General features: G+C 31.4%; 7 protein-coding genes across 15 annotated transcripts; 6 read left to right on the top strand and 1 right to left on the bottom strand.

The window, feature by feature from the left end:
• Nucleotides 1–116: 116 nt before the first annotated feature.
• On the top strand, nt 117–2,023 carry LOC128876520 (60S ribosomal protein L7). The gene is made up of 6 exons (XM_054122969.1): nt 117–213; nt 638–755; nt 829–1,004; nt 1,081–1,328; nt 1,555–1,652; nt 1,865–2,023. The coding sequence occupies exons 1-6, from the start codon at nt 203–205 to the stop codon at nt 1,973–1,975; spliced, it is 762 nt and encodes a 253-aa protein (XP_053978944.1). The 5' UTR covers nt 117–202; the 3' UTR covers nt 1,976–2,023.
• A 284-nt stretch (nt 2,024–2,307) lies between these two features.
• Nucleotides 2,308–9,006, top strand: LOC128876514 (uncharacterized). 4 transcript variants are annotated; one of them, XM_054122958.1, is made up of 21 exons: nt 2,313–2,597; nt 2,974–3,134; nt 3,201–4,666; nt 4,740–4,853; nt 4,909–5,058; nt 5,140–5,306; nt 5,368–5,455; nt 5,529–5,711; nt 5,799–5,937; nt 6,006–6,102; nt 6,181–6,386; nt 6,461–6,659; nt 6,732–6,983; nt 7,044–7,163; nt 7,234–7,376; nt 7,463–7,649; nt 7,725–7,812; nt 7,883–8,011; nt 8,081–8,236; nt 8,314–8,406; nt 8,484–9,006. In XM_054122958.1, exons 2-21 carry the CDS (start codon nt 2,984–2,986, stop codon nt 8,661–8,663), a joined length of 4,308 nt encoding a protein of 1,435 aa, XP_053978933.1. In that variant the 5' UTR covers nt 2,313–2,597; nt 2,974–2,983; the 3' UTR covers nt 8,664–9,006. The 4 variants fall into 4 exon arrangements, 3 of the variants coding, with proteins under 3 accessions (XP_053978933.1, XP_053978931.1, XP_053978932.1); XM_054122956.1 differs by having other exon boundaries at nt 2,903–3,134; XM_054122957.1 differs by having other exon boundaries at nt 2,335–2,362; nt 2,903–3,134.
• Nucleotides 9,007–9,436: 430 nt separating this feature from the next.
• On the top strand, nt 9,437–10,735 carry LOC128876524 (uncharacterized). Its single transcript, XM_054122975.1, has 4 exons — nt 9,437–9,749; nt 9,896–10,094; nt 10,198–10,391; nt 10,481–10,735. Exons 2-4 carry the CDS (start codon nt 9,898–9,900, stop codon nt 10,666–10,668), a joined length of 579 nt encoding a protein of 192 aa, XP_053978950.1. The 5' UTR covers nt 9,437–9,749; nt 9,896–9,897; the 3' UTR covers nt 10,669–10,735.
• Nucleotides 10,736–10,879: 144 nt separating this feature from the next.
• Nucleotides 10,880–13,161, top strand: LOC128876523 (eukaryotic translation initiation factor 4E type 2). 2 transcript variants are annotated; one of them, XM_054122974.1, is made up of 6 exons: nt 10,880–11,199; nt 11,741–11,816; nt 11,886–12,128; nt 12,187–12,339; nt 12,405–12,611; nt 12,683–13,161. In XM_054122974.1, exons 1-5 carry the CDS (start codon nt 11,180–11,182, stop codon nt 12,558–12,560), a joined length of 648 nt encoding a protein of 215 aa, XP_053978949.1. In that variant the 5' UTR covers nt 10,880–11,179; the 3' UTR covers nt 12,561–12,611; nt 12,683–13,161. The 2 variants fall into 2 exon arrangements, with proteins under 2 accessions (XP_053978949.1, XP_053978947.1); XM_054122972.1 differs by having other exon boundaries at nt 11,732–11,816.
• Nucleotides 13,162–13,163: 2 nt separating this feature from the next.
• Nucleotides 13,164–15,352, bottom strand: LOC128876522 (motile sperm domain-containing protein 1-like). 2 transcript variants are annotated; one of them, XM_054122970.1, is made up of 6 exons: nt 14,715–15,352; nt 14,274–14,450; nt 14,041–14,204; nt 13,790–13,949; nt 13,573–13,716; nt 13,164–13,481 (listed from the first exon to the last, which is right to left on the bottom strand). In XM_054122970.1, the coding sequence occupies exons 2-6, from the start codon at nt 14,416–14,418 to the stop codon at nt 13,336–13,338; spliced, it is 759 nt and encodes a 252-aa protein (XP_053978945.1). In that variant the 5' UTR covers nt 14,419–14,450; nt 14,715–15,352; the 3' UTR covers nt 13,164–13,335. The 2 variants fall into 2 exon arrangements, with proteins under 2 accessions (XP_053978945.1, XP_053978946.1); XM_054122971.1 differs by having other exon boundaries at nt 13,338–13,506; nt 14,715–15,344.
• A 76-nt stretch (nt 15,353–15,428) lies between these two features.
• On the top strand, nt 15,429–19,511 carry LOC128876517 (uncharacterized). 4 transcript variants are annotated; one of them, XM_054122963.1, is made up of 9 exons: nt 15,429–15,447; nt 15,971–16,274; nt 16,349–16,436; nt 17,128–17,157; nt 17,244–17,389; nt 17,476–17,569; nt 17,637–17,889; nt 18,043–18,138; nt 18,217–19,511. In XM_054122963.1, the coding sequence occupies exons 2-9, from the start codon at nt 15,992–15,994 to the stop codon at nt 18,904–18,906; spliced, it is 1,680 nt and encodes a 559-aa protein (XP_053978938.1). In that variant the 5' UTR covers nt 15,429–15,447; nt 15,971–15,991; the 3' UTR covers nt 18,907–19,511. The 4 variants fall into 4 exon arrangements, with proteins under 4 accessions (XP_053978938.1, XP_053978937.1, XP_053978936.1 ...); XM_054122962.1 differs by lacking the exon at nt 15,429–15,447 and adding an exon at nt 15,461–15,719; XM_054122961.1 differs by lacking the exon at nt 15,429–15,447 and adding an exon at nt 15,461–15,814.
• Nucleotides 19,512–20,019: 508 nt separating this feature from the next.
• LOC128876279 (maternal embryonic leucine zipper kinase-like) lies at nt 20,020–23,628 on the top strand. The gene is made up of 12 exons (XM_054122495.1): nt 20,020–20,268; nt 20,335–20,485; nt 20,588–20,697; nt 20,764–20,917; nt 20,989–21,095; nt 21,158–21,325; nt 21,400–21,594; nt 21,670–21,787; nt 21,866–21,943; nt 22,460–22,532; nt 22,618–22,872; nt 22,945–23,628. The coding sequence occupies exons 1-12, from the start codon at nt 20,125–20,127 to the stop codon at nt 23,213–23,215; spliced, it is 1,824 nt and encodes a 607-aa protein (XP_053978470.1). The 5' UTR covers nt 20,020–20,124; the 3' UTR covers nt 23,216–23,628.
• Nucleotides 23,629–23,785: the final 157 nt, after the last annotated feature.

Below are 23,785 nucleotides of genomic sequence, written 5' to 3'. Positions count from 1 at the left end.
GTTAGTTTGTATCCTTGACTCTAGATGGCGTCTGTAATTTAAATAAAAATAGCGCCATCTACCAGGACAAATAGGAATTATTCGAGGACAAACTTGGGCGTTTTCCCACCGATGGCGCCACTGATATTGCAGCTAACTTCAGAGTAAACTTAGAATGCTCTGAAGTGCTCGGCGAATAAGAATTTCTTTTCCAAGTGGCGGAATGGCGGATACGTAAGTGCTGTTCAAGTCTCAAAGATATCCGAAAACATCGCTCGTTATCATAACTATTTTGATTTCAAAATGTATTATTATAAGTTCTTTTTAATTGATACATCAAATATATATCATAGTTTTTGGACTTTACGTAAGATTGAAAACATATTATACCTTGCTGGCAGATCATACCGATCAGCATGAGACACGATGGAATTAATTTTTCATCTCTAAAAGTTGTATCACTTTTCTTTAAATAGATGTTAATTTTTGTTTAAATGAAATAAATTTGAAATATTCATTTTTTGTAAATAACCTTGTTTTTTTACATTATTCAAAAGAACCTAACCTAATTGAAATTCTGTATACAATAGGATTTGTCTGTCATTTTTATGTAAATACGATATACAAATCTTAACATTCGTAAAACTTTTTCACACAGAAAGAAGGCAACAGAAGCCGTAGCTGGCAAAAAGCTACCAGCAGTACCAGAATCGGTACTTAAAAGAAGGAAAACTCGCGAGGCAGTGAAAGCTGCACGTCTTCAAACTTCTATTCAGGTATTTCTCTCTTCACTTAATTTTTTGTGGTTCACGAATAAAAATTATTCAAATCATTTTTCGAATTTTATAGCAACGCGCAAATCGTTATAAGAAACGAAAGGAAATTTTTAAAAGGGCAGAGAAATATGTGAAAGAATACCGAACAAAGGAGAGGGATGAAATCAGATTAATAAGACAAGCCAAAAACCGTGGAAACTACTACATCCCTGGAGAAGCTCGTCTGGCATTTGTTATTCGTATTAGGGGGTAAGTCATTTATTCTTTGAGGTTAGCTTGTGATTAAAATATACATGGAGTATACAATTGAATGTCAACATTTCAGTGTGAACCAAGTTGCTCCAAAAGTACGCAAAGTACTTCAATTATTCCGCTTAAAACAGATCAACAATGGTGTTTTTGTAAAACTGAACAAGGCAACTATTAACATGCTTCGTATTGTTGAACCTTACATTACATGGGGATATCCAAATTTAAAATCAGTTCGTGAACTGATTTACAAGAGAGGATTTGCTAAAATAAATAGGCAACGCATTCCCATTACAAGCAATGCCATCATTGAAAAGAAACTTGGTTAGTATGAATTATTTATTTTAATTCTTTGACAAATCCATGGAGGTTGTATTCAGTTATAATACTGCTTCCTTCCATCTTGTCAAAGAGTAACAGAATATTTGAAAAGCCTATTCATTCATTTTATGTTTAGGTTTGCAATAATTCATACAATTTTTAATTGTATTAAATAGTACCATCTTTCATTAAATAAGATTATGATAATAAGTGTAATGAATCTTTACAGGTCGCTCTGGTATTATCTGTACAGAAGATTTGATCCATGAAATATTCACAGTTGGATCAAAATTCAAATATGCAAGCAATTTCTTATGGCCATTCAAGGTACATATAACAACAAAATTCTCAATTGCGACATAGGCATGGTTGTAGAAACATTCAGTGCTCTACAAACCTCCTTCTATGTCGTAAAATAATACGAGTTTCTCTTCATGACATGCATGTATTAATGCATTTCTTAGTCGAACTCAAACACTATAACAGTGATTGTAATTACTTATATTTTAAGAAACTAATTTTCGTCTTTTTACTCTTAGCTTAACACACCCAATGGTGGATGGCGCAAGAAGACTAACCACTATGTTGAAGGTGGTGATTTTGGAAATCGTGAAGATAAAATCAATGAACTTCTCAGGAGAATGGTCTAAATGTATAAAAATCTTGATAAATAAAAATTTAAATACTACAATCCATTATTTTGTGTTAAGTTTCAATCCTACGTTTATCATAAGACTAGCAAAATTAGTAGAATTAAACATTTTTTACGATCACAATACTTATGATTAATTATATTAAAATCTCACAAAAACGTGTATAGATTTTTAGATGTATCTCCTTGTAATGGATAGGTAGTACTACTCAATCAATAAATTATATATCTGCAATGCTGTTCCCAGACAAATTATCACATTTTTTATTTGAACACGTAACATGCCAAAACCGTGAACGCATGCGCTACATTACTATATCATTGTTTTTCATTCTGTTACATCCTGCTATGCCAGATTACGAGAATGGTGTGTAGAAGTGAAGTTGTGAGTTCGAATCCTGTACCGAAAAGTTCAAGTTGAATATCTTTTTTCTTCGATAGAATATTAGTTTTCATATAGAAATAAAATCTGGAGTAAATCTTGATAAATGTGTTGCATAAAAAGTGTGATATTATTGAATATCAAAATTACGCGTACCTGTTTCGCACATAAATATATATATATATGTACCTAACCTTATCTTTTCCCTTGAAAAAAGTTATTAACATTGATTCTACGCGTAAGCAATAAATTATTACAAGGTTTTGAGTAATATTCTGAGTACCGTTAAACTTTATTCGTGAATTGATGTTGAAAAAATACGTGATAGTTATGCGATTTCAAAGACAATTACAGACACCTTGTTTTTTGGCCACATGTTCTAACGTTCGAATCCTGCACATGGCAATTTTCTTTTTATAATTGATAAAATATATTTTTGTGTTGCAAAATGTTCTATCGAAATAATAAAATATTTATGAAATTTCAAATTGAATACGGTATTTCAAAATGACACAAAAAATATTAATTTAATACAATTTTCAGTTGTTCATGTTCACAATTAAAATATACAATATTTTAATTGAATATTGCAGTTTTTTAATATTCATTTAAAGCGCATTAATAATGAACAAGGTAACTGTGGATTCTGACACTCCTGATAAAATGAATCTACGTCCCACTAAAACAAATCATGCATTAGGTGGTAATACAAAAATGTTTATTCTTCCTCCAAATATGTTACAAAATATTTGTATTGGTGATTCTATAGTAAAAGGTAAATATATTAACTTTTATAATTATTAAGAATACTGACTGACATTTCATTTAAAATTGATTACAGGTAGAAGTGGAAAATCTGCCAAGGAAATCATAAAAAAAAGTAATAATTTAAGTACTGTTATACCAAAAGAGCATAAGGATCATCAGACTGCTAAAGTAGATATTGTAACTAAATCAGTCATAGTTACAAAAAATAATAAAAGTGAATTGATAAATGATACAAATAATGAAATTCAAATAAGTGCAACAAAAGTGCCTAGACTTAATAGAAACAAAAAAAGCTTAATATCCGAAGTAAGTCACACAGAACAAGCAAACTTTATGACTGATAACATAGAAAATAATCAATCTACCTCAAATGATGTATCAAAGTCTCAAAGAGCAAACTTAAGGTCTGAGCAATGTAGCAATGAAATGATATCTGACAAAAGTTCAGAAAGTCAGAAAAGAACAAAAAGTAAATATGAAATTGATGAAAATTTGCTTGGTAGATCTAAACGCATTCGCAAACAAACTAATTTTGATGATTACATAACAATTCATAAAAAGAAATCTGTTGAAAAAGAAAGCCCAATTTCAAATGAAAGAAGAAAGAGTACTCCTACTAGGCAAGTGAAACAGGTAACTAGTTCTAGTATTTCTTCAACTATAAATGGAACAAATGATATAATTAATTTTGAAACATCTATGAAAGAAGAGACTCAAAATATGCAAAATGCCACTGATGAAATTGCAATTGATGTACATATAGATCATACTTCTAACATACCAGCCATGACCACAGAAACACTGCCTTTAAATTCCTGTGAGACCTCGGAAGATTATTCTACTATTCAAACTAATCAAGATAATCTTCATACAAATCATTCACAAAATAATGAAGATGTTATAAGTAACACATGTGCAGACATAAAAAGAGTAAAAGATACAGTAAAGATAAATTACAAAAATCGTAATAAAATATGTGTGGGATCAATAACTACCTCCTCACTTGAACATACTACTACAAAAGAAAATAATTTAGAACTAAAAAAAACAGAAGATTTGAATGATAGAGATATAAGTAATCAAACTTCTTTGACTATATCACCTGTGAGAAAAAGAGGAAGACCTAAAAAATATCCTTTACCTCAACAACTTTCTAGTACTTCAAACGAATTGGAAGGAAATGTAGAAATGATTCAAAAGATAGATAATGCTTCCATTGCAGAAACAGTAACTCATAGTAAAAGACATGAAAAATCATACAATATTACTAGTAACGATGACTGCAGTGATAATAGTAGTGTTGAAAGTAACACATCACATTTACATGCTGTTGAAGAAGGAAGTAGAGGTAGAGGTAGAGGTAGAGGTCGCGGTAGAGGTAGAGGTAGAGGAAGAGGTCGCGGTAGAGGTAGAGGTAGAGGATCATCAAATTCTATCTTGGATACTGAGTATGTACCAAAATTAAAGGGACCAATGCCTACAGACAAAATGAAAGAAGATGATTGTATTAAAACAACTGATGTCTCTGACAAACCAAAAGTAAGTATAACATTGTAGACATATAAGTTGTTTTGTTAAATATGTCATCTATAATTGAACATTTTTAATTTAGATGGAACTAATAATATGTGCCAAATGTGAAATGGAAGTACCAAGAAAGCAATGGAACTCGCACAAGTTGCTAAAACATAATAATATGGCTTGGATGAAGGGTGAAGAACCAATGGTAAGTATAATACTGTAACTGTGATGCAGTACTGTAACAGAGTATCCTGTTTTAGGATTTTGAAAATGATATTAAATTATTACGGAGAGTACTTCTAGCTGCTGCCAAAAAAAGAAAGAGCTTGACTTGTGAATCATGTGGTACTGTGAAGAGAAGTGCAAATGGTTTTATATCTCATATGCAATTTTGTGGAAAATCTGAAGAAGTATATAATAATTTAATCAAAATAAAAAATGCTTTTCTAAAACACTCAAATATTTGGATATAAAATAGATTAATGTTGTAGGAGAAAAAATCTTTGTTATTACAATGCCCAATTTGTCAGGCTATTATGATGCCATCTTCTATGGAAATACATGAAAGGACTCATAGACAGTCAGAGAAAAGCAGAATAAAAGAATTACAATTATATTCTGCAGATACTGCAAGAGTGAAACGTAAAGCGGCGGAAAAGTAAGATTTGTATAATCGTGATTAAATAAAATCAAATACCGATATAATATTTTAATTTCAGAGCAGTGACAAAAATTTTAGAATTTACTGAGCTTGTTAAAGAAAATAATTTACCTGAGAAAAAACTGAAACTTGACTCTTCTTTATTGGTATGCTATTTCTTTCGGTAATTTCTTTTTTAGAATATTCATTATATTAAACTTGTGCTTATCAATATTATAGAAAAGTGTAATAAAAACGCCTGAACAAAAAAAGTCTATACCGGCAGTACGCAAAGGTTTATGGAAAAAAGAATTAAGTTCAAAAGGAACAGTATCTTGTCATCAGATAGGTTGTAATTTTACATGTTCTTCTTTCGAAAAAATGTGTAAACATTTTTCTAAATGCAATTTCATTCCTCAAGAGGTACAATTTACTATAATAATATTAATAAAATTGTTTTATTTAATATGCTTCCATCATTCCAAATGGTTTTGTTTATTTTTATTATAGTGTTATGAATGTAAGATATGCAAATTTTCCACTACTTCTAACGAAGATATATTAGATCATGTGAAGAAAAAGCATGTGACAGAAGAAGGAATCGATAAATATTCCGATTTTGAAGAAGAAAATGATAGTTCGGATGAAAGTAAGAGTAAATTCTATTACGAAAAATAATCTTAAATTATTAAATTTCACTGACGATTGTTCTTTTAGGATCTCCGTATATAATGAAATTTTTAGAAAAAGAACATCCAATCAAACTTCGGTGGACGGAACTATATATTCCTACCATACGTTGGACTATGGAATTGTTAATATCTATATATAGTATAATTAACGAACTTTGTAATGTTTATATCTTTATAATAAATTCCATCATCTTTTTCAGCGAGCAAAAAAATTATGGTCTTCATTTATTTGAAGATTATATTTCCAATCAATTTACATTATTAAATGATACAGATATTACTAAATATTTGCCACAATTAGAAGTTTCTATGAGAGTGAAAACACAATGCACAAAACCTGAAAAATCATCTAACACTGATGGTCCATGGAAGCAATGGAAGAGATTTGAAGGTGGCTTTGATGAAGGTAATTACTTTTATATAATTCTACGATATAATTGCAATAAAGATCGATGTATTGTTATTAGAGTGTTTGTTTAGGTATTGCAACATTTTTCGTTGGTGGCCCAATATGGGCATTAGCTTGGTTACCTATACCATCACCAATGTATCCTAAAAAACCTTGTCAATACGTTGCAATTAGTACTCATCCAACTATGGAGAGTGAGTACACTGTAGGAGAAGCATATTTTGGATCTAATATTATACAAATTTGGAATGTCGGACCTTTAGATTATGAGTTAGTAATGAAAATATAAATGAAATAAGATATAAAACTATATCAAAGTATTCAAAACGTATTTTGTTCTAGAACTGATAATAAAATAGAACCTACTTTATCATATGCAGTTGCACATAATGGGGGGACCGTATGGTGTTTAGAATGGTGTCCATCTGGATGTTACGAAGATGAGAGTCTGAATAATTATGAACAAGAAAACAAAATTCAGTCTAGTCTTAAGCGAATGGGTATGCTTGCTGCTGCTTGCTCAGATGGCAATGTAAACATTTATTCTCTACCCTTCCCAGAAGTACTTAAGTTTGAGAACACTAAAGAAAATAAGTGAGTAAGAACATTGTTAAATTTATTTAATATTGTTACAATTATTTAATATCATTATAGTTGGCCCATATATCACACTGACCCAGTAATGACATTAGTCGTAAATATTTCGACATATGATAACAATAAACAAAATTGGCAGTGTACCAAGTTATCATGGAGCAAAGAACATGGGCATAAGTAAGATTTTTGTTAATATGTTACTACTTTTTTCTCAATCTTATAATAATGAAACTATCACTTTTCTTAGTACAATTGCGGCAGGATATTCAAATGGATATATCGCGTTATGGGACCTTACATATAAATCACCATTATCAATGCAAAAAAGACAGAGCACATGGTTCATAAATGCATTTCAGCATTTTTATGCCCATGGTAATGCTGTAAGCAGTAAGTATATTCGCTTTAATAAAGTTTAAAACATAAATATAATAAAATTTAAAAAAGTATGCTTAACAACTATATTATCTTTGCAGTGTTAGTATTAGTTCCGTATAATGGAGCGAGATTTCTAGCCTCGGGAGGCCTCGACAGAGCATACAAGTTTTGGAATCTAGAAGATATAAGCACTCCACAAACCTACATGCAAAAGGGTATTATATCAAATGGTGTATGGATGACACATTGGCCATGTGTTGTTCTGAGTTTTGATGATGCATTTGGGTAAGAAATCGCGTTCGAAGATATTTTTTATATATCATGGAACTTCTTTATTATTATGAAATTATTTTATTATAGATATAAGCATACAAATTCTTATCTAATTCCATTGAGAGATCAAGAATGCAGATCTTATCCTATATTAGCAACAAATTCTCCTACATACGTATGTAGGTTTTAAGTAGTTTTATGTACAATCTTTAAATATAGCATAATTCTTATTAGAATTTTTGCAGGCTTTATCAATTTCTGATTATGCAAATAGTATCGCACACGGCACATTAGCAGGTGAAATAGTGACAGTGTTTCCTCATCAACTTGTAAGCAATGCGGAAATTGAGAAGGCTATACATAAAAAAAGAAGGGTATTCCTCAAATTTAAAGTACCGACAGATTAACTTAGTAGTGAAAGTGAACATAACCTATGTTTTCAGTTAAACTCATACATCAAAATAGTAGACTTCTCGGAAGCAAATAGTGATAGCAAAAATGACGACGATAAAGAGAAGTCGAAAGATTATGACTACATGCCAGACACTTACAATGAATGCAAGGATCGTTTTGGTGTTATATTTTGTGATAATTTGAAGGTTATACATTTGTAATATTTCGTATTGTGTTTAACAAATTATTTAAATTAATGTTTTGTGTTATATTATATTTGAAGAGTTTCGATCGTAATGTGCAACCACAATCACTCTATGCAGAGAAACTAACAGCAGTCCCAATTGAAGAATATCCATTTATGTCAGTAAACCGAGTAAGTATTATAATTATCTTTTTTATTCTAATATTATAATTTTAAATAATCTTAACGATGGTTTTTTAAAACTCAAGATGTCTTGGAATCCAAATACATGGAGTTTTTTGTGGTTAATGGTTGGTTATCAAAATGGTTTGGTAAGATTGTTAAACTTGAAATACATGTCTGTGCCACGTGAATTACAAATATTGTTACCTCAACACATTGAGTCCATGCTTAAGAAAGTGAAAGTCACAACAAAAGAAAATTGTTAACATTTAAAATCATAATGTTTACTACTCTAAAATCAAGCATACTAAACATTAATAACAATAACATGTTATTAATGTCTAACCATCAATTTATTCGTAACTTTATAATAAAAGAAAATACGAGAACTGATATATTAATAATTACATCAAAATTATTGCTGTGTATATTTATAAAAAGTATTTAAATTTAATTAATGTATTTAAGTATTCTAGACCACCTGGGAAAGTAATGCATTTTTTGTATAATATGTATTTATAAATTTGTAATTGTTAATATTTAAAAAAGACATAGTAAAAGAAAAAATATTAAATTATACCAACAAATAAAGATCTTTCGAACACCGAATGAATTCAGTATATTTTACATTTACTCTACCGCTTCCCTCCGTTACTTAATGGTACCACCAACTAGAAGCCCGGTAATTATTATTAAAATAATATATTACAATAACAAATTATACAGTTATAAAGCAAATAATCGTATTAATTACGCATTTATGAAAAATAAAGAATAATTATTTAAAAGATATCAGTGGCGCTATCTTACTGTAAAGGTTGGAACTATTTTCACTACAAACTTGCGCGTTTTGCCATCGATGGCGCCAGTAGTACTAAGACTTCGCTCATAGAGCGGCTTAGTGAGCGGTGGTCTTTTTGGATGCGCTCATCAATGTCAAAATTGGTGACTTTCCCCTACAATGGCAAGAATTAAGGATCCCCGGAATACCACACAGTGTAAACATTTCAGATGCCTATGATGGTGGGAGTTACATATGTATACAATCTCGACACGAAAAGTTTTGAAGCCTAAGCGAATACCATGGGAGGAATTAAAGTACTTCCAGTACTTCGTAACAAATCGTGAAGCGACAAGGAACTCCACGTCATAGTTCTTCCTCTGTCAATTGGAAGTAGTTTCTTTATCAGAATTTATCACTGCCGGAAGTTCGCGATACCAAATACAAATTTCTTTGATGTTGAATAAAACAGAAAGACTAGTTCGCCAAGTACTAAGTATCCAAATTTATAAAAAATCGATCGAACAGGGAAACTGCTTTTATTTCGTTTCGTTGTAACTATTTGGTGCAAGTAAGTGAGGAATATTTTTTTTTTTATTTCGGGTCTTCAAAAAAACTTCTATGTAATACAATGCAAAATGTATATGCTTTTCTCCTCTGTGTTTATGAATGAAATTTTTATATAATTAGCACGGTACAAAATCTTCGTTATTTTAGAAATGAGTATAAATCCAATGAAGTGGAAAACCAGAAACGTATTATACTCTACTATAGCGATCCTCGTTATTTACGTGGTTTTTGTGTATAAGAAAAAGCATCAAGTAATGTTCGAAGGTACAATACATGATTCGAATCCTATGCACGTGTGGGAATTTGTGGCCGATTTTAGTAATATGAAGAAATTAAATCCAACTATGTGTGTAATACAATACTTGTTTCATGTTTTTTTTTTGTTTTTTTTTTATATATATAAAAGATAATGCGATGAAGGAAAAATTTTGTTAAATTAACGTTTTTAGAGAAGACTTTAATGTTATCGCGGAAAGTGGCAATTACGATCATTGGAAGTATTCCGTTGAGTATATGGAACATTTAAGTCACTTACCAATTATTCGAAATAAAGCGCACGGACATTACGCTATACGACAAGATAACAACGGTTATTTGATCACTTCGAAACATCATACGTGCTTTTTCTCCAAATTCGGATGCTGTGAGTTGTTCTTAAGATTCGAAATAAGTATCGACGAATCGATCAGACTTTGAAATAACTTTAATCTAAAAGTCTGATTCCCATTTCAGTGGAGTCTATCTCACAATTCAGATTTGACCGTGACGGTACAAACGACACGAAGTGTATCGAAACAGTGCAGTACGAATGCCCCATCATATTTTCGACATTATGCTATAAAGAAGTCATGTATCAACGAGAAGAAATAATGAGGAGATTGAAATTAGAATTCTCGGTAGCAAAAGTTGAAAACGATTAACATTAATTATTTTTCTCATTTCGATGTAATGGCTATTATATGAAGTACGAGTACTTATTTTACTGTATTTGTATTGAAAATTATTTTTAAATACCTCAATCCTTATCCATCATAAAAAAAATTATAAAAGATTGTGCACACTGAACTATATCAGTATAGTTCTACTATTTTCAAATCTATTTTCAAACTATTTTCAAATCATTAAATTTCTTATAAAAAATGATGAATTTCTTGATCCACAATTTACAAAATGCTAGTTATTAACAACATGAATACTCTACCCAATTAGATCTTAGTATGACCAACATCTGAATGTAAAATCTCTGATGCAAAGCGACAAAAAAGAACGTAGCGGGGAGATCAACAATTTATCGAAAACATACATATGCGAGAACGTGTGAAAAGGGAACGTAGAGCGAGAAGCTTTTATATTTTTATTTGTATTTGTTGAAATATATCGTTTGTAGCATTTAATAAATATTCTGTATACATTTGTATCACAGCCCGAAACATGTCCAATAAATTCGAGGCGTAAGTGAAATAAGCGTTCTCCTTATTTCGTCGTGCCTTTTTCTTTGGGCTAGATAGAGGTTAGATTTGTTTTAAATGGAAAACGAAACTGATCGACATACTTGCATCGTGTTACGCTTGACATGCAGTTACTTGAGCGATTTAACATGTTAGCTGGTAGTTTTCATAAGACATATTTTAAGAAATTTCATTTAACAAAGCATGTGCTGTGACCTGACGTTTGTCAGGAACCAAATATTTTTCGATGTGTATTCAAGTTTTAATTGTTATTTACTTTTTTTTTTTGACGTTTCGAAACAATTGGCAGAACATGCAATTCATTTTTTCGTTCTGTGTGTAACTACGTGAAAATAGGACCGTATAAGTTTAATAAAAAATACGAAACAAATAAATTAATCTGTGAAATAGTAGTTTAAAAGTCATTCGTACGATTTTGCTCTGCTTTTGAAGTAAAATAATATGTAAAATCGTAAGGGTGATTTGGCTTTAATTCTGACAGTGTATTTTAACCATATTTTGTAAGTAATAGTAGTACTTGCAGATTAAAAGGCAATGATGATAGTGGAGATGACGAAACACAGTCAAAAGATAATCAAAAAGTTGAGAAAGATTCAGTAGTAAGTAAGAACTGTCACTTTTTCTTTCATTTCATTAGTAACATATCTACTAAATAGCACTTATTATAGCCTCGTATAGAAATTAACCCAAATGAGCACAAATTACAATATGCATATGCATTATGGTATAGTCGACGCAGTCCTGGTAAACAACCAAGCATACAAAGCTACGATCAAAATTTAAAATTGGTTGGTAGGTTTGCAAGTGTAGAGCAATTTTGGAGTCTTTATAGTCATTTGCTACGGCCATCAGAATTGACAACACATACAGACTTTCATCTTTTCAAAGTTGGCATAAAACCAATGTGGGAAGTACGTATTTTTTTACATGTACATTTTTCGATAGTTATTCTATTATTATTTTTTTTAGGATGAGGCAAATCAGAAAGGTGGTAAATGGATAGTACGATTACGAAAAGGTTTAGTGTCCAGATGTTGGGAAAATCTTATTTTAGCTATGTTAGGAGAGCAGTTTATGGTTGGAGAAGAAATATGTGGAGCTGTAGTATCTATAAGGTTTCAAGTAAGTTCATTTTTATGACCTTAAAGTAATTAAGTATGCACTGTTAAAATGAATAATTTTTACAGGAGGACATAATCTGTGTATGGAATAAAACTGCATCAGATTACGCGACAACAGCGCGTATTAGAGAGACATTGAGGAGAGTATTGAATCTTCCAGCTAGTGCCTCTATGGAGTACAAAACCCATAATGAAAGTTTAAAACATGTTCATCGGCTCTAAAAGCATGTGATGGTTACTCAAAAACTTGAGTTTTTCATGGTGGACTTTCAAGTAAGTTTGCAGTCCATTGTGTATACTTGTTATTTTGAGATTTAATATCATGTGTATATTTTACTATTTAGCAAACCGATACTTGTGAGAAGATGATATTTCTTAGGAGAAAAATATTTTACAACTAAAGGATTTGAATGAACATCTTATTCGGTAATACATTTTATTCACAAGTGTCTTGTAACTTATGTAAATAATAAATACATGTTGATAATAAAAAAAATTCTTATTTCCAAAAGATACAAATTTATCACAACTTTTGGTAAAATTATAGTATATGTATAATATATATATCATTAAAATTAAAACATCATTTTGTTTTAAATATTTTTATTTAAGGGTACTTAAAACTCGAAATCCATTTTACACAATATATTTATACATTTGTACATGAGATCATATTTCTGTAGAATGCATAAGTAATTATAAGTGACATGTTTATGTATAATGCTTCTATACAGGAAGCATTTCAACTGAAACGAGATATTAATTTTTGTGTAAATATTCTGTATTTTTTGTATTTTAATTTGAAATATATAAAAAGACAATAGCTCCATCAGAATTTCATTGATATACGTATGTACAAATTTCTTTGATGCATACCCCAGGCAATAAAGCATAAACTTGGATAAGAATGTATAGCATTATATATATATATATTAAAAGAATAAAAGATTTCACATGTTAATAAATATTACCATTATTCGCAACGTAACGTGATAGCTTATTGATTATAGACTAGAGTCAGGTATATCCAGTAATAAAAGAGAGACTCAATACCAAAAAACCTTAGATTAATTGTGCTTTTATCCCATGATTCTAACCATTGTATAAACTTTTTCTTATACATATAAAGCCAAAAATTATAATCTTAAAATAATAATCGTAACCATACCTGTAATCGATGAAAAGAATATGTTCATTTTATTTTGAATAAAAAAGAAATAAAGGATATACTTACCTAATACAAATGAAAGTATCAATTTAAAGTTTGTGGAGAGATGAAGATAATCAGGCAGTTTATTATTCCGTTCTCCTTCTGTGGGTAGAAGTAATCCAGCTATACATATGATACCAGCAATTAATGCTATGTAATTTGTTCCTCCTATAAATATAATTTAAATACATTAAAACCAACTCCCCTTGAAAATATTTTAAATATAACGATTTTTATTTACTATCAATTGCTTTATTTTGAGCTATAAGTGCATAAGATTGTTGCTGTCTGTTTTCATTTATAGGAAGCTGTTGAAACATGTCTGGATCTGGGGTTGCTCTCCCAGCAGTATCTGTTGTCCCAGAAAGAAGTTTAGCTTCGACATCTCTTTTTCCTATAGCCTATTAATTTTCCAAAAGTCTTGAATTAGATTATTTTAGTGATACAACTGTACTTTTGTATTTTAATCCAATCACTGCACTGTTTAATTACCTGTTTGGTTGGATGCTCTTGCATCTGTATTCTAAATTTGTCAATGACATTGCAATTGCTTAACAAAAGGGATGTATGCCTCACAACAATATCAACACAAAATCTTGATTTTATTGTTCCTTCTGGATCAACAACTTTATACTTATTTGGTGCAGTACATAACACTAGAAGAATAATTAATTACATTAGAATTGTTTTTAGACCATTAGCTCTCATGACCTCTGCAAATATACCTTTAAATCTTACAGGAAAATCATATGGATTATACAAAGTCAAAACTTGTTTGTGAGTGGATTGATCATCTAAATAAAAAGTGATACTTTGAGGAAATACAAATACTGGTAATTTTCGAGGAGTAGCTGGTAACTGGGACTGCATTATATATCTTCAATTTTTGATGGTCCATACACCTGCAAAATTAGAGGATTCATTGTTACATATGTTAACATTTGGAAACTATTTATGGTTTCATATTATAATCCACATATTTGTTCTACAGTTATTAAATATTTACCAAAATATTCTTCCAAATATATATTTAAATAATTTGTTTAATCAAGTATCATAATCTAATCAATAATCAAAATGCGTTTGATTTTCCATCTTTTAGTAATTGCACATCTGCAATTCATGAATTCTGACAGTCATAGTTGTTATTTAAGATATTATCTTACCTCAAACATGAAGTACCTCGTAGATTATGGAATTTACGAAGAAAATAATGTAGTAAAAGTTTCGGATGTTAAAATAATTGTTCAAAACGAATGATTATTTCCAAATTTTATAACTATTCTAACTTTCCAAGTCGTGCATAACAAACGTATAATCACTTTGTCGAATAATTTTGATACACGCAAGAAGTGTTTACTTAATTATATGATAGTTTTCGCGAGGTTTTATATTTACAAGTTTTTTAGCATCATAAAGCTTGATGGAACGCTGCACTGTTGATATTCGTGATGTTCCTAACGAACAATTCTTCATAGTACTCAACACATATCCACACATGTCACTTCGCGTTTACCAACATTTACGTTTTGATTTTGTCCGTATATACGAACAAATCAGATGTATGCAATTCCTCTGTCTCTCCCTAGCATATCATGACGAATGAGCTATTTATTTCCTTTTAAAAAGCACTTCGTTACTCGTATGATATTTCATCCAAGTATCGTAATATTGTAAAAAATATGATACGTCCAATTAATTTAACAGTAAGAAAATTATTGGATACATTTATAATTTCATTGTTTTGATAATCTTGAATAATTTAGTGGATCTGTAAAAGCAGTTTACTATGAGTCACTTTTCCTATTATACCTTTGCGATAAGATATAGTTCGAAATACATACGAAACTAATATTCATATTTCAATTGAGTAAAATTACCTAAAGATACATAAGCAAGGTGCATACGCAATTCAGACAAATTAATCGTGTGTTTAGGGAAAGAAGTGCATGTATATTTTTGTTGGCAACCGTATGTTCTTACATCTTAATAATATTCGCATGAATTCAACAATATGGCACCGGGTAATCATTTTCACGATTAACGATTCGATGACGTTGGTCGAATTGTTGGTAATAAATACGCATTAAGTCAAGAAACGTACATACATAATCTAACGTAAACGAAAATGATAGATGCATTGCATTTATTATAACAAATATATTCATTAAGTGAGTGAATCGTTTGGATATACATAACATTTCTAACCTCACTCTAAGCAATTCGATTTTGGCTTTTACCAGCATTTCTGTTTCCGGATATAACGGTAATAATTTATTGTTCGTGTAACTCTATTTATTACTATACATTAAAATATCATTAAGGAACTTATAAAAAATAACCTTTTAACTCATATTGTACATCGTTCAATAAGAAGTACGATATTTTGTGAGATTTCTTTTACTATTGTGAATATTTTTAGGAATTTACAAAACATTTCATCATGGTTAATGTCAATCCACGAGTATTCTTTGATGTAGAGGTGGGAGGACTTCCAATGGGTCGCATAGTGTTTGAACTTTTTGCTGATATTTGCCCAATAACCTGTGAAAATTTTCGTTCTTTATGTACTGGAGAGCAAGGACTTGGGAAAACAACTGGCAAATCTTTGCATTATAAAGGAATTGTTTTTCATAGAGTAGTTAAAGATTTTATGATTCAGGGTGGTGATTTTTCAGTAGGAAATGGAACAGGGGGCGAGTCAATTTATGGAGGAACATTTGCAGGTAAACATACAAATATTTCTCATGTATTTAAGTATAGTGAGAAATATATACTATTTGAAATGATATTATTTTAGATGAAAATTTTATTATAAAACATAATAAACCATATTTACTATCAATGGCAAATCGTGGCAGAGACACAAATGGTTCACAGTTTTTCATGTGAGTATTTTCCAAAAAGCAGTTAACTAAACTTCTATAAAAATGTATTCTGTATAAAGCAAAAAATGCAGGATGGTGTGATAAGATTACAGTATTTGTAATTCCCAAATTATTAATGTTTGTTTTGCATGTTATTATTAACAATAACCATCTGCTTACTAAAGGTTAATATTTATAATTACAAGTGAAATATTCTGTACATAAATTTTATTTTTCAATGTTTTTACTGGCTGAACATTATATTTCTCTGCTGGCAGATGTATTCCTTGTTATCTACATAGATAAAGGTAATAGGAATTTAATACAATTTTATTCTTACATTTTAACAGCCTTCCAGGTTAGTATATTAAAAGTGCTACGAACAAATCACGGGCAGTAATTAAATTGAGTAAAAGGAAAGTTGGGTGTGTTGATTTAAATAGTACATTTGTTTGTTCTCTTTTGATTATTGACATCACTGTTTTGTGTAAAGTCATTCACTATTTAATAGTTTGTACGGGTCATGTAAAACGTCTGGAGAATATTAAAAAGCATAGAAGTAAAAGTATCTTCGAAGGAATAAATAACTTAGCTATATTTCTGTGTAGTCATGAGGGAAGGGTCTGCACACCACTACTACAACACAATGACCAATGAAAGCTGGCTCTTTCTGTTCATCTCTCATCCCCTTAATCATATTTTGTTGTTGTAGTACAACACAACCAGCGCCTCATCTCGACAAGTAAGTAGTAAATAATGCGTTCAATTGTTATAATTATTTTATACCTAATTTATAGAATTTTATACCTAACTGTAACAACTTTTTAGTGTCCATGTGGTTTTTGGAGAAGTAGTGTCTGGCCAGGAAATTGTTACACATATTGAGGGACTTCCAGTAGATCGTATGTCCCGTCCATTACAAGATGCTAAGGTTGTAAATTGTGGAGAACTTGTATTGAAGGTCAAAAGTAAAGGTACATTTAATATTTCATACAAACTATTAACCGTTTCTAAACAAAATTCATTAACATTTTAATCCTCAATTTATTATGATTTATAGTAAAGAAACGCGAAACGAAAGATAGTAGTTCTTCCGATTCCGATTCTGATTCGTATGCAGGAAAATCTAAAAAGAAAAAGAAGGTCAAAAAAAGGTATAACACATTCCATAATTTATTTTGTTGTTACGAACCTAAATGACAATGAATACTACTGTTCCAGTAAAAAACGAGCAAAATCAGAAGACGGCGAAATTCATGACTCAAACGAAGACGATCTTGGGAAACCTCATCCGCTTGTTTCAGTTACAAAAATCGATCCGGATGAAATTCCGGAAGTACCAGCAAATAAATTTTTATATAGAGCAGGGCCTACTAATAATGCAAACCAAAAAGAATTTAGGCAACATTACGGAAGGGACCGGGTACGATCAAATAGAAAGACTGGTCGTGTATTTAAAGGAAGAGGTATATTTGTAAGTATTTGTGTACAATATATGGTACACGGTATGTATACACTTTTTGAGTATATTTCACTTTACGTATTCCAAGTATAATGCGTTTTATTTTTAACACATAATTACTTCTTCTATACAAACATAAGTAATTACACGTAAATGAATTTCCAGCGTTATCATACACCTTCGCGTAGCCGTTCCAGAAGCGTAACACCACCTCATTGGAAGCAAGCTCAAAATCGAACTATTAAATTGCACGAATTTCAGGTACATAGACACGTCTTCAAATGGATATAATATTGTTCGTGTAATTAATTTCTTTGTGTGTTCAAAATTGTGTCACAGAAATTAGAAAAGGAACGTTTAAAGAAAGAAGAAGAATTAAAGAAACGCGAGGCTGATAGGATTAAAAAGTTTACTGAGAATCCGGATGAAGATAATCCAATAATGGATAAATTCGATACCGATACACGTGTATCGGAAGAACTGGAAAATAAAGAAAACGATCAGTCTGATGATAAGAAGGATGAGAATAAAAATGTGGAACCGGACCAAGATAATTTGAATACTAGTTCAGATATAAATGATGCTATGTCAAAGGACAAAGTAGATGGAAAACATAAAATTGAAAAAACAATAAAACGTGATTCACATCGATCGTACGGTGATAGATCGTCGCGACGCGACTCCCGAGATAGGAGTAGAAGACGTGGAAGTGGTCGTTCGAGATCGCGGGACCGTAGAAGATCTCGAGACAGGGATTACGATCGTAGGAATACTAGTCGTGATAGAAGAAATAGAAGGAACTATTATCCACGCAGGAGAGACTCATATAGAATGATGAGACCCGGCAGGGATAATTACAGATATTATGACAGGCGTAATGATTATAGAAGAGCGAACAATTCTAATTCCAATTACGACGCAGACAAAAATCGAAGAAAGAGTGATAATGCATCTGACTCTAACAATCAACCCAAGTTCAAGCGCCGCTCACGATCATCTAGCTCTAGTAGTCAACACTCCAAAGACTAAGTATTTTGTTCCCTATTATTTGTCTGCATAACACTGGAAAATATAATTCATGTAGCAAGATACGTTTATTACATTACATTTGTACATTTTTTATCTGAATTTGTTTAATCCCGGTATATTTTCATTTGTATACAAGGGAATCATAACCTCACATTTATCGCGCATTAAATAATATTAATACGGATGTTCAAGTACATAATTCTCTGAATGTTATGCAGAATTTTTAAACATAAAGTCCAAAGTGTTTGAATGAACAGTAAATGTGTCTTTTAACTGTATAGCATGATACTGTAAATTAAGAATACTTTGACAGTAAGTTATAAATATATAAGTTACATTTCAAAATTTCCTGTACGAGTGATTACCTTAAACACGTTCAACCTCTGTAAACAAATTTATGAAAAATTGAAAAACGCGAAGAAGAATATGTTTTATTGTAATTATACAATTATACTCTTGTAAAATTCATGTAAAGTGGTAAATCGTACCTAAGTATCCAATAGAGCTGTATCCAGTAGAGCAATAGCTCTACTAATCATTTTTATTAACGTGTTATGTAATCGTTATTCAAAATAAAACACGCACCATAATGAACATTCATAAAATTATTATACCGGTAATATGAATTAATGTTTCTAACAGTTTCATATATAGAAACAAGTTTGATCGATGTTTTGCATTATTACCTTATTAAAATATTCGCCATTTGAGTACTGGTATTATTACTAGTGGCGCCATCGGTGGGAAAACGTCCAAGTTTGCAGTAAAGTTAGTTTGTATTCTTGACGCTAGATGCCGACTGTAGTGAAAGTAAAAATAACGCCAATCTAGCAATAGAAATAGGAACTATTCGAGGACAAACTTAAGCGTTTTCCCGATAGAGGCGCTGAACGAACTTCGAAAATTAGTTCGGTCTTTCCAACACTAGATGGCGACGACAATGATGGTTTGTGGAGTCATCTTACAGAAACAGTGGAAACCATTTTCACTACAAACTTGGGCGTTTTCCCAACGATGGCGCCACTTGTTGCACTTAGCCGCTCAGTGAGCGGCTCAGTGAGCGGTAATAACAGTACATATAGCCATACTGCCTATGATACTCCATTTTGATTGGCTTTCAAAAATTGTTTACGTTACGAATTGTGAGTTCAAAAGTGATGTGACTGACAGCGTGTAATTACACTATTCTATCGTTAAACTTTTCGCAAATCTGTCACGATGGTGCGTTATGCTGCGTTGAAAGGTTTGTACGATTTAGAGAAGACTATTGGAAGTGGCGGTTTCGCGAAAGTTAAACTGGCGACGCATGTCGCAACCGGCGAAAAAGTTGCTGTTAAAATAATGGACAAAACGGCACTAGGCGTAAGTAGCTTTTAAAATTCAATAAATTCGCAAAGCGCCACTGCAAGAAACCTTTTTAATTCTCAGGATGATTTGCCTAGAGTAAAACTCGAAGTTGAGGCATTGAAAACCTTATTACATCAACATGTTTGTAGATTGTATCAAGTGATAGAAACAGAGAGCCATTATTTTATGGTAATGGAATACTGTTCAGGTGGAGAATTATTTGATCATATAGGTACTAAACATTATAGTTAGATACGCTATATTTGATATGCTTTCTTCGTTGTCCAAAAATTAAGGGAGTGCAGTAAGATTGTATTTTTGTTTTTACTTATAGTTGAAAAAAATAGACTCTCAGAAACAGAGTCACGAAAGTTCTTTCGTCAAATTGTCTCTGCAGTAGCATATTTACATAGTTTAGGATATGCTCATCGTGATTTAAAACCAGTAAGTTCTATTTCTTTTGTGCCTGAATATTTGTGCACATACCAAGCATTTTTTTTTTATACTTAGGAGAATGTTCTGTTAGACAAAGAAGAAAACTTAAAACTTATAGACTTTGGTTTGTGCGCGAAACCAAAGAATGGAATAGAATCACATTTACAAACATCGTGTGGTTCTCCAACATATGCTGCCCCAGAACTCATACTAGGAAAAAAATACTTAGGTATGAATATGTTAGTAAGATTCAGATGTTATTCTTAGGTTTAAAATGAATTCATTGTATTTATTATATAGGTTCTGAAGTAGATATTTGGAGTATGGGGGTTCTTCTTTATGCATTACTTTGTGGTTTCCTTCCCTTTGACGACAATAGTATAGAGAATTTGTACAGAAAGATTCTTGTAAGTCTTTTAGTTGTGTGTGGTTTCATTGGGAAAAATGATTAATAATAGTATGATTTTAGAGTGGGAAATATGATGAACCATGTTGGTTGTCAAGTAGCAGTAAAAGAATGATACGAGCAATGTTACAAGTAGATCCAGAAAAAAGAATTACTATACAAGAATTGTGTAATCATCCATGGATTACAGCAGGTTTCCTCAATCCTGTTTCATTTGTTCATAAAACCAATGTAAATGAATAGATAATTTTTAAATTTATGTTAATAAATATACGTATATTTTAATAAAGATAATGGGTTTGCAGTTTGAAAAAGATGATGATGTGTTAAGTACAATGTCCGCGATATGCGGCGAACAAGCTTCCGAGATATGGAAGAAACTCGTAAAAAGCGATCGAACTGATTATAAAACTGCGACGTATCTCTTACTCTTAGACAGAAAACTTCGTGGACTTTCACTACGAATATCATCTTCTGCAAAGACTCACTTTAAGCAAGGGGTAGGGTACATTGTCTATTAAGCATATTCTAAGAAATAATTCGATGTTACTTTGTATCGCACGTATTACTTACAGTGTGAAGGAGGAACGAATAATCTTATTACTCAACTTGATTATTCTCCAAGAAGTAAACCGAAAGAATCGCCGGTATCACAAACCACTTATAAGGTTTTGCCAAAAACACCTGAAACGGGTAAATTATTGTCATTATTGCGCGTATCACAGGTAAATACATCGAATGCTTATGGGTTTCCTGTTTGTTCTTATACAGCCAATGATTTCACGGAACCACATATACCTGGGAGAAAACGACTTCGAAGTAAAGAACCGGATGATATATATTCTCCTGGTATGATATATGTTTCACTTGTTTTTACCCTAATCTCTCAATAATTTCTATTAACAAAACGTAATATTATCGGTACATTTAAAAAATATATTCTGTGCTAAATAAAATCTGTTAGATGTATATGTGTTCTATTACAGCCATGGTACTCAATTTTATAATATATTTTCTAAAGTTTATTTCTAATTAGGTGATAGTAGCCACCTAATTAGAAACTTTAATGAAAGTTTCCAAGTACCATTAATTACAGTAGTTGTGTGAAAAGGAGATAATTAGTTAGAGAAGAGCAACGACTTGTGAACAAATACAATTTGGAGCTACAAATAGTTGTTCGTAAGAATACCTTATCCCAACTCCCTTTTACGAGGTATAATAGCCATTCCTTATCTCCATTTTTATAGTTCCTTTCAACTTTTATTTATTTATGTTTTTTTTTCTGTATAATGTTAACGTCACGTTATCTACATAATTGATAATAATAATAATAATAATAATAATAATAAAAAAAATGATTTACAGTTCCTGTGAAAAGGACAGCAGAAAAAGATCGAATCGTTTCTACTCCGACGAATACTCCGGTATCGGAATCAAAGTTAGTTTGTATAAGAATAATAACGAGACTAAAATAATATCGGAATGTTAGGTTGTAGCGTATTACAGAGAAAAAAACTTTTTAGAGGATCACAGTCGTCCACGCCGGGAAGTGCAAGAAAAGTAATAATGGGTTTGGAACGTGGGTTGAATCGCGTACGTTGCGTCCTTACGCCGAAGAGGCGGGCGAAGAATGAAAATATCGATCCTGATCAACCTAATATACTTTCTGGCAAGGGTCTTTGCAATGTGTCGTCAACGTCCAGTGACGATCCGAGATACGTACTTGCCCAATTACGTCGAGCACTCCGTCGCAAAGGAATCATGTGCCATCAGAAGGGGTAACGGTTACAAATATTTGACGATCGATTAAACGAGTGTAAATTATTTTTATAATTACGATCATTCTTTAGATTTATCCTTCAAGGAGAAACAGAAGATTGTACAGAGGACGAAAAAGATACAGTGCGGCCATTTTCCAACAGGAACTTCTGTTCTTTCGAGTTAGAAGTTTGTTTATTAGAGGGTGTTTCGAATAATAAATTATTAGTGGGCATTCGACGGAAAAGATTAAAAGGTGACGCATGGGTTTATAAGCGGGTGTGCGAAGAAGTTCTAGCTCTGGCAGCTGAAGATCTCTCCGCGGAATCGGAAGGTTCAACGGAGTCGAAGTGCCCGATTTGAAGACGTCCTACTATTTTTGTATGAACTTTACTAGCATATATTTTAGTCTATATATTACGATAAGTCCAGAAGACTACTACTCTAGTAATTCTCTAATAATCCTTGACCTCTGAGCGCAAAGTTTGAGCAAGTACCATTCCAGAAGAGATACTACAGTAACATAAATCCTATCTTCTTCCCCTGGTCTTCGAGGACTTAAAGTAAACCCGCAATTCTGGTGAAGAGTATAATCGTCGATTGTGTAATATTATTTATACAGTATAAGAGAATTACAAATAAATTATGTATATCGTTTCCATGCCAAGTCCAGTATATAGTCTTATGGCAATAAAATAAAGATATTTTCTAAGTGCATGCGATGTATTATGTTTATAGAAGCAATAAGGCAATAAAAAAGTAAAAAACGGCATATATTTTCCCAAATAAAATGATCGATGTTCATTTTTATTAGCAAAGAAGAATCGTTCGAAACCAACCGACGACGAAAGTCGTTTCAAGGAACGCGATCGCCAATTATGGCACGAAAGGAACTTTTCGAAAGAAAGCTGCGAGCGTAGGACGCTTTCTGTC

Source organism: Hylaeus volcanicus, chromosome 5 (genome assembly GCF_026283585.1).
Source record: "Hylaeus volcanicus isolate JK05 chromosome 5, UHH_iyHylVolc1.0_haploid, whole genome shotgun sequence".
Lineage (NCBI taxonomy): Eukaryota > Metazoa > Arthropoda > Insecta > Hymenoptera > Colletidae > Hylaeus > Hylaeus volcanicus.
The sequence above is the reverse complement of the archived record's forward strand: the minus strand, read 5'-3'. Positions and strand labels throughout refer to the sequence as shown.

Coding starts and splice junctions, on each gene's coding strand:
- LOC128876279 (XM_054122495.1), top strand. CDS start 20,125: ATGGTGCGTTATGCTGCGTTGAAAGGTTTGTACGATTTAGAGAAGACT. Junction 20,918..20,988: donor ACTAGGAAAAAAATACTTAG/GTATGAATATGT, acceptor TTTATTATATAG/GTTCTGAAGTAGATATTTGG. Junction 22,873..22,944: donor ATCATGTGCCATCAGAAGGG/GTAACGGTTACA, acceptor ATCATTCTTTAG/ATTTATCCTTCAAGGAGAAA.
- LOC128876514 (XM_054122958.1), top strand. CDS start 2,984: ATGAACAAGGTAACTGTGGATTCTGACACTCCTGATAAAATGAATCTA. Junction 3,135..3,200: donor TGGTGATTCTATAGTAAAAG/GTAAATATATTA, acceptor AATTGATTACAG/GTAGAAGTGGAAAATCTGCC. Junction 8,012..8,080: donor CTATACATAAAAAAAGAAGG/GTATTCCTCAAA, acceptor CTATGTTTTCAG/TTAAACTCATACATCAAAAT.
- LOC128876522 (XM_054122970.1), bottom strand. CDS start 14,418: ATGCAGTCCCAGTTACCAGCTACTCCTCGAAAATTACCAGTATTTGTA. Junction 13,950..14,040: donor AAGAGCATCCAACCAAACAG/GTAATTAAACAG, acceptor GAAAATTAATAG/GCTATAGGAAAAAGAGATGT. Junction 13,717..13,789: donor TCAAAATAAAGCAATTGATA/GTAAATAAAAAT, acceptor TTATATTTATAG/GAGGAACAAATTACATAGCA.
- LOC128876523 (XM_054122972.1), top strand. CDS start 11,180: ATGTCCAATAAATTCGAGGC. Junction 11,200..11,731: donor ATGTCCAATAAATTCGAGGC/GTAAGTGAAATA, acceptor AAGTAATAGTAG/TACTTGCAGATTAAAAGGCA. Junction 12,129..12,186: donor GCATAAAACCAATGTGGGAA/GTACGTATTTTT, acceptor TATTTTTTTTAG/GATGAGGCAAATCAGAAAGG.
- LOC128876517 (XM_054122963.1), top strand. CDS start 15,992: ATGGTTAATGTCAATCCACGAGTATTCTTTGATGTAGAGGTGGGAGGA. Junction 16,275..16,348: donor TTATGGAGGAACATTTGCAG/GTAAACATACAA, acceptor ATATTATTTTAG/ATGAAAATTTTATTATAAAA. Junction 17,570..17,636: donor AAAAAGAAGGTCAAAAAAAG/GTATAACACATT, acceptor CTACTGTTCCAG/TAAAAAACGAGCAAAATCAG.
- LOC128876524 (XM_054122975.1), top strand. CDS start 9,898: ATGAGTATAAATCCAATGAAGTGGAAAACCAGAAACGTATTATACTCT. Junction 10,095..10,197: donor AAGAAATTAAATCCAACTAT/GTGTGTAATACA, acceptor TAACGTTTTTAG/AGAAGACTTTAATGTTATCG. Junction 10,392..10,480: donor TTTCTCCAAATTCGGATGCT/GTGAGTTGTTCT, acceptor TTCCCATTTCAG/TGGAGTCTATCTCACAATTC.
- LOC128876520 (XM_054122969.1), top strand. Junction 1,005..1,080: donor TTTGTTATTCGTATTAGGGG/GTAAGTCATTTA, acceptor TCAACATTTCAG/TGTGAACCAAGTTGCTCCAA. Junction 1,329..1,554: donor CATCATTGAAAAGAAACTTG/GTTAGTATGAAT, acceptor GAATCTTTACAG/GTCGCTCTGGTATTATCTGT.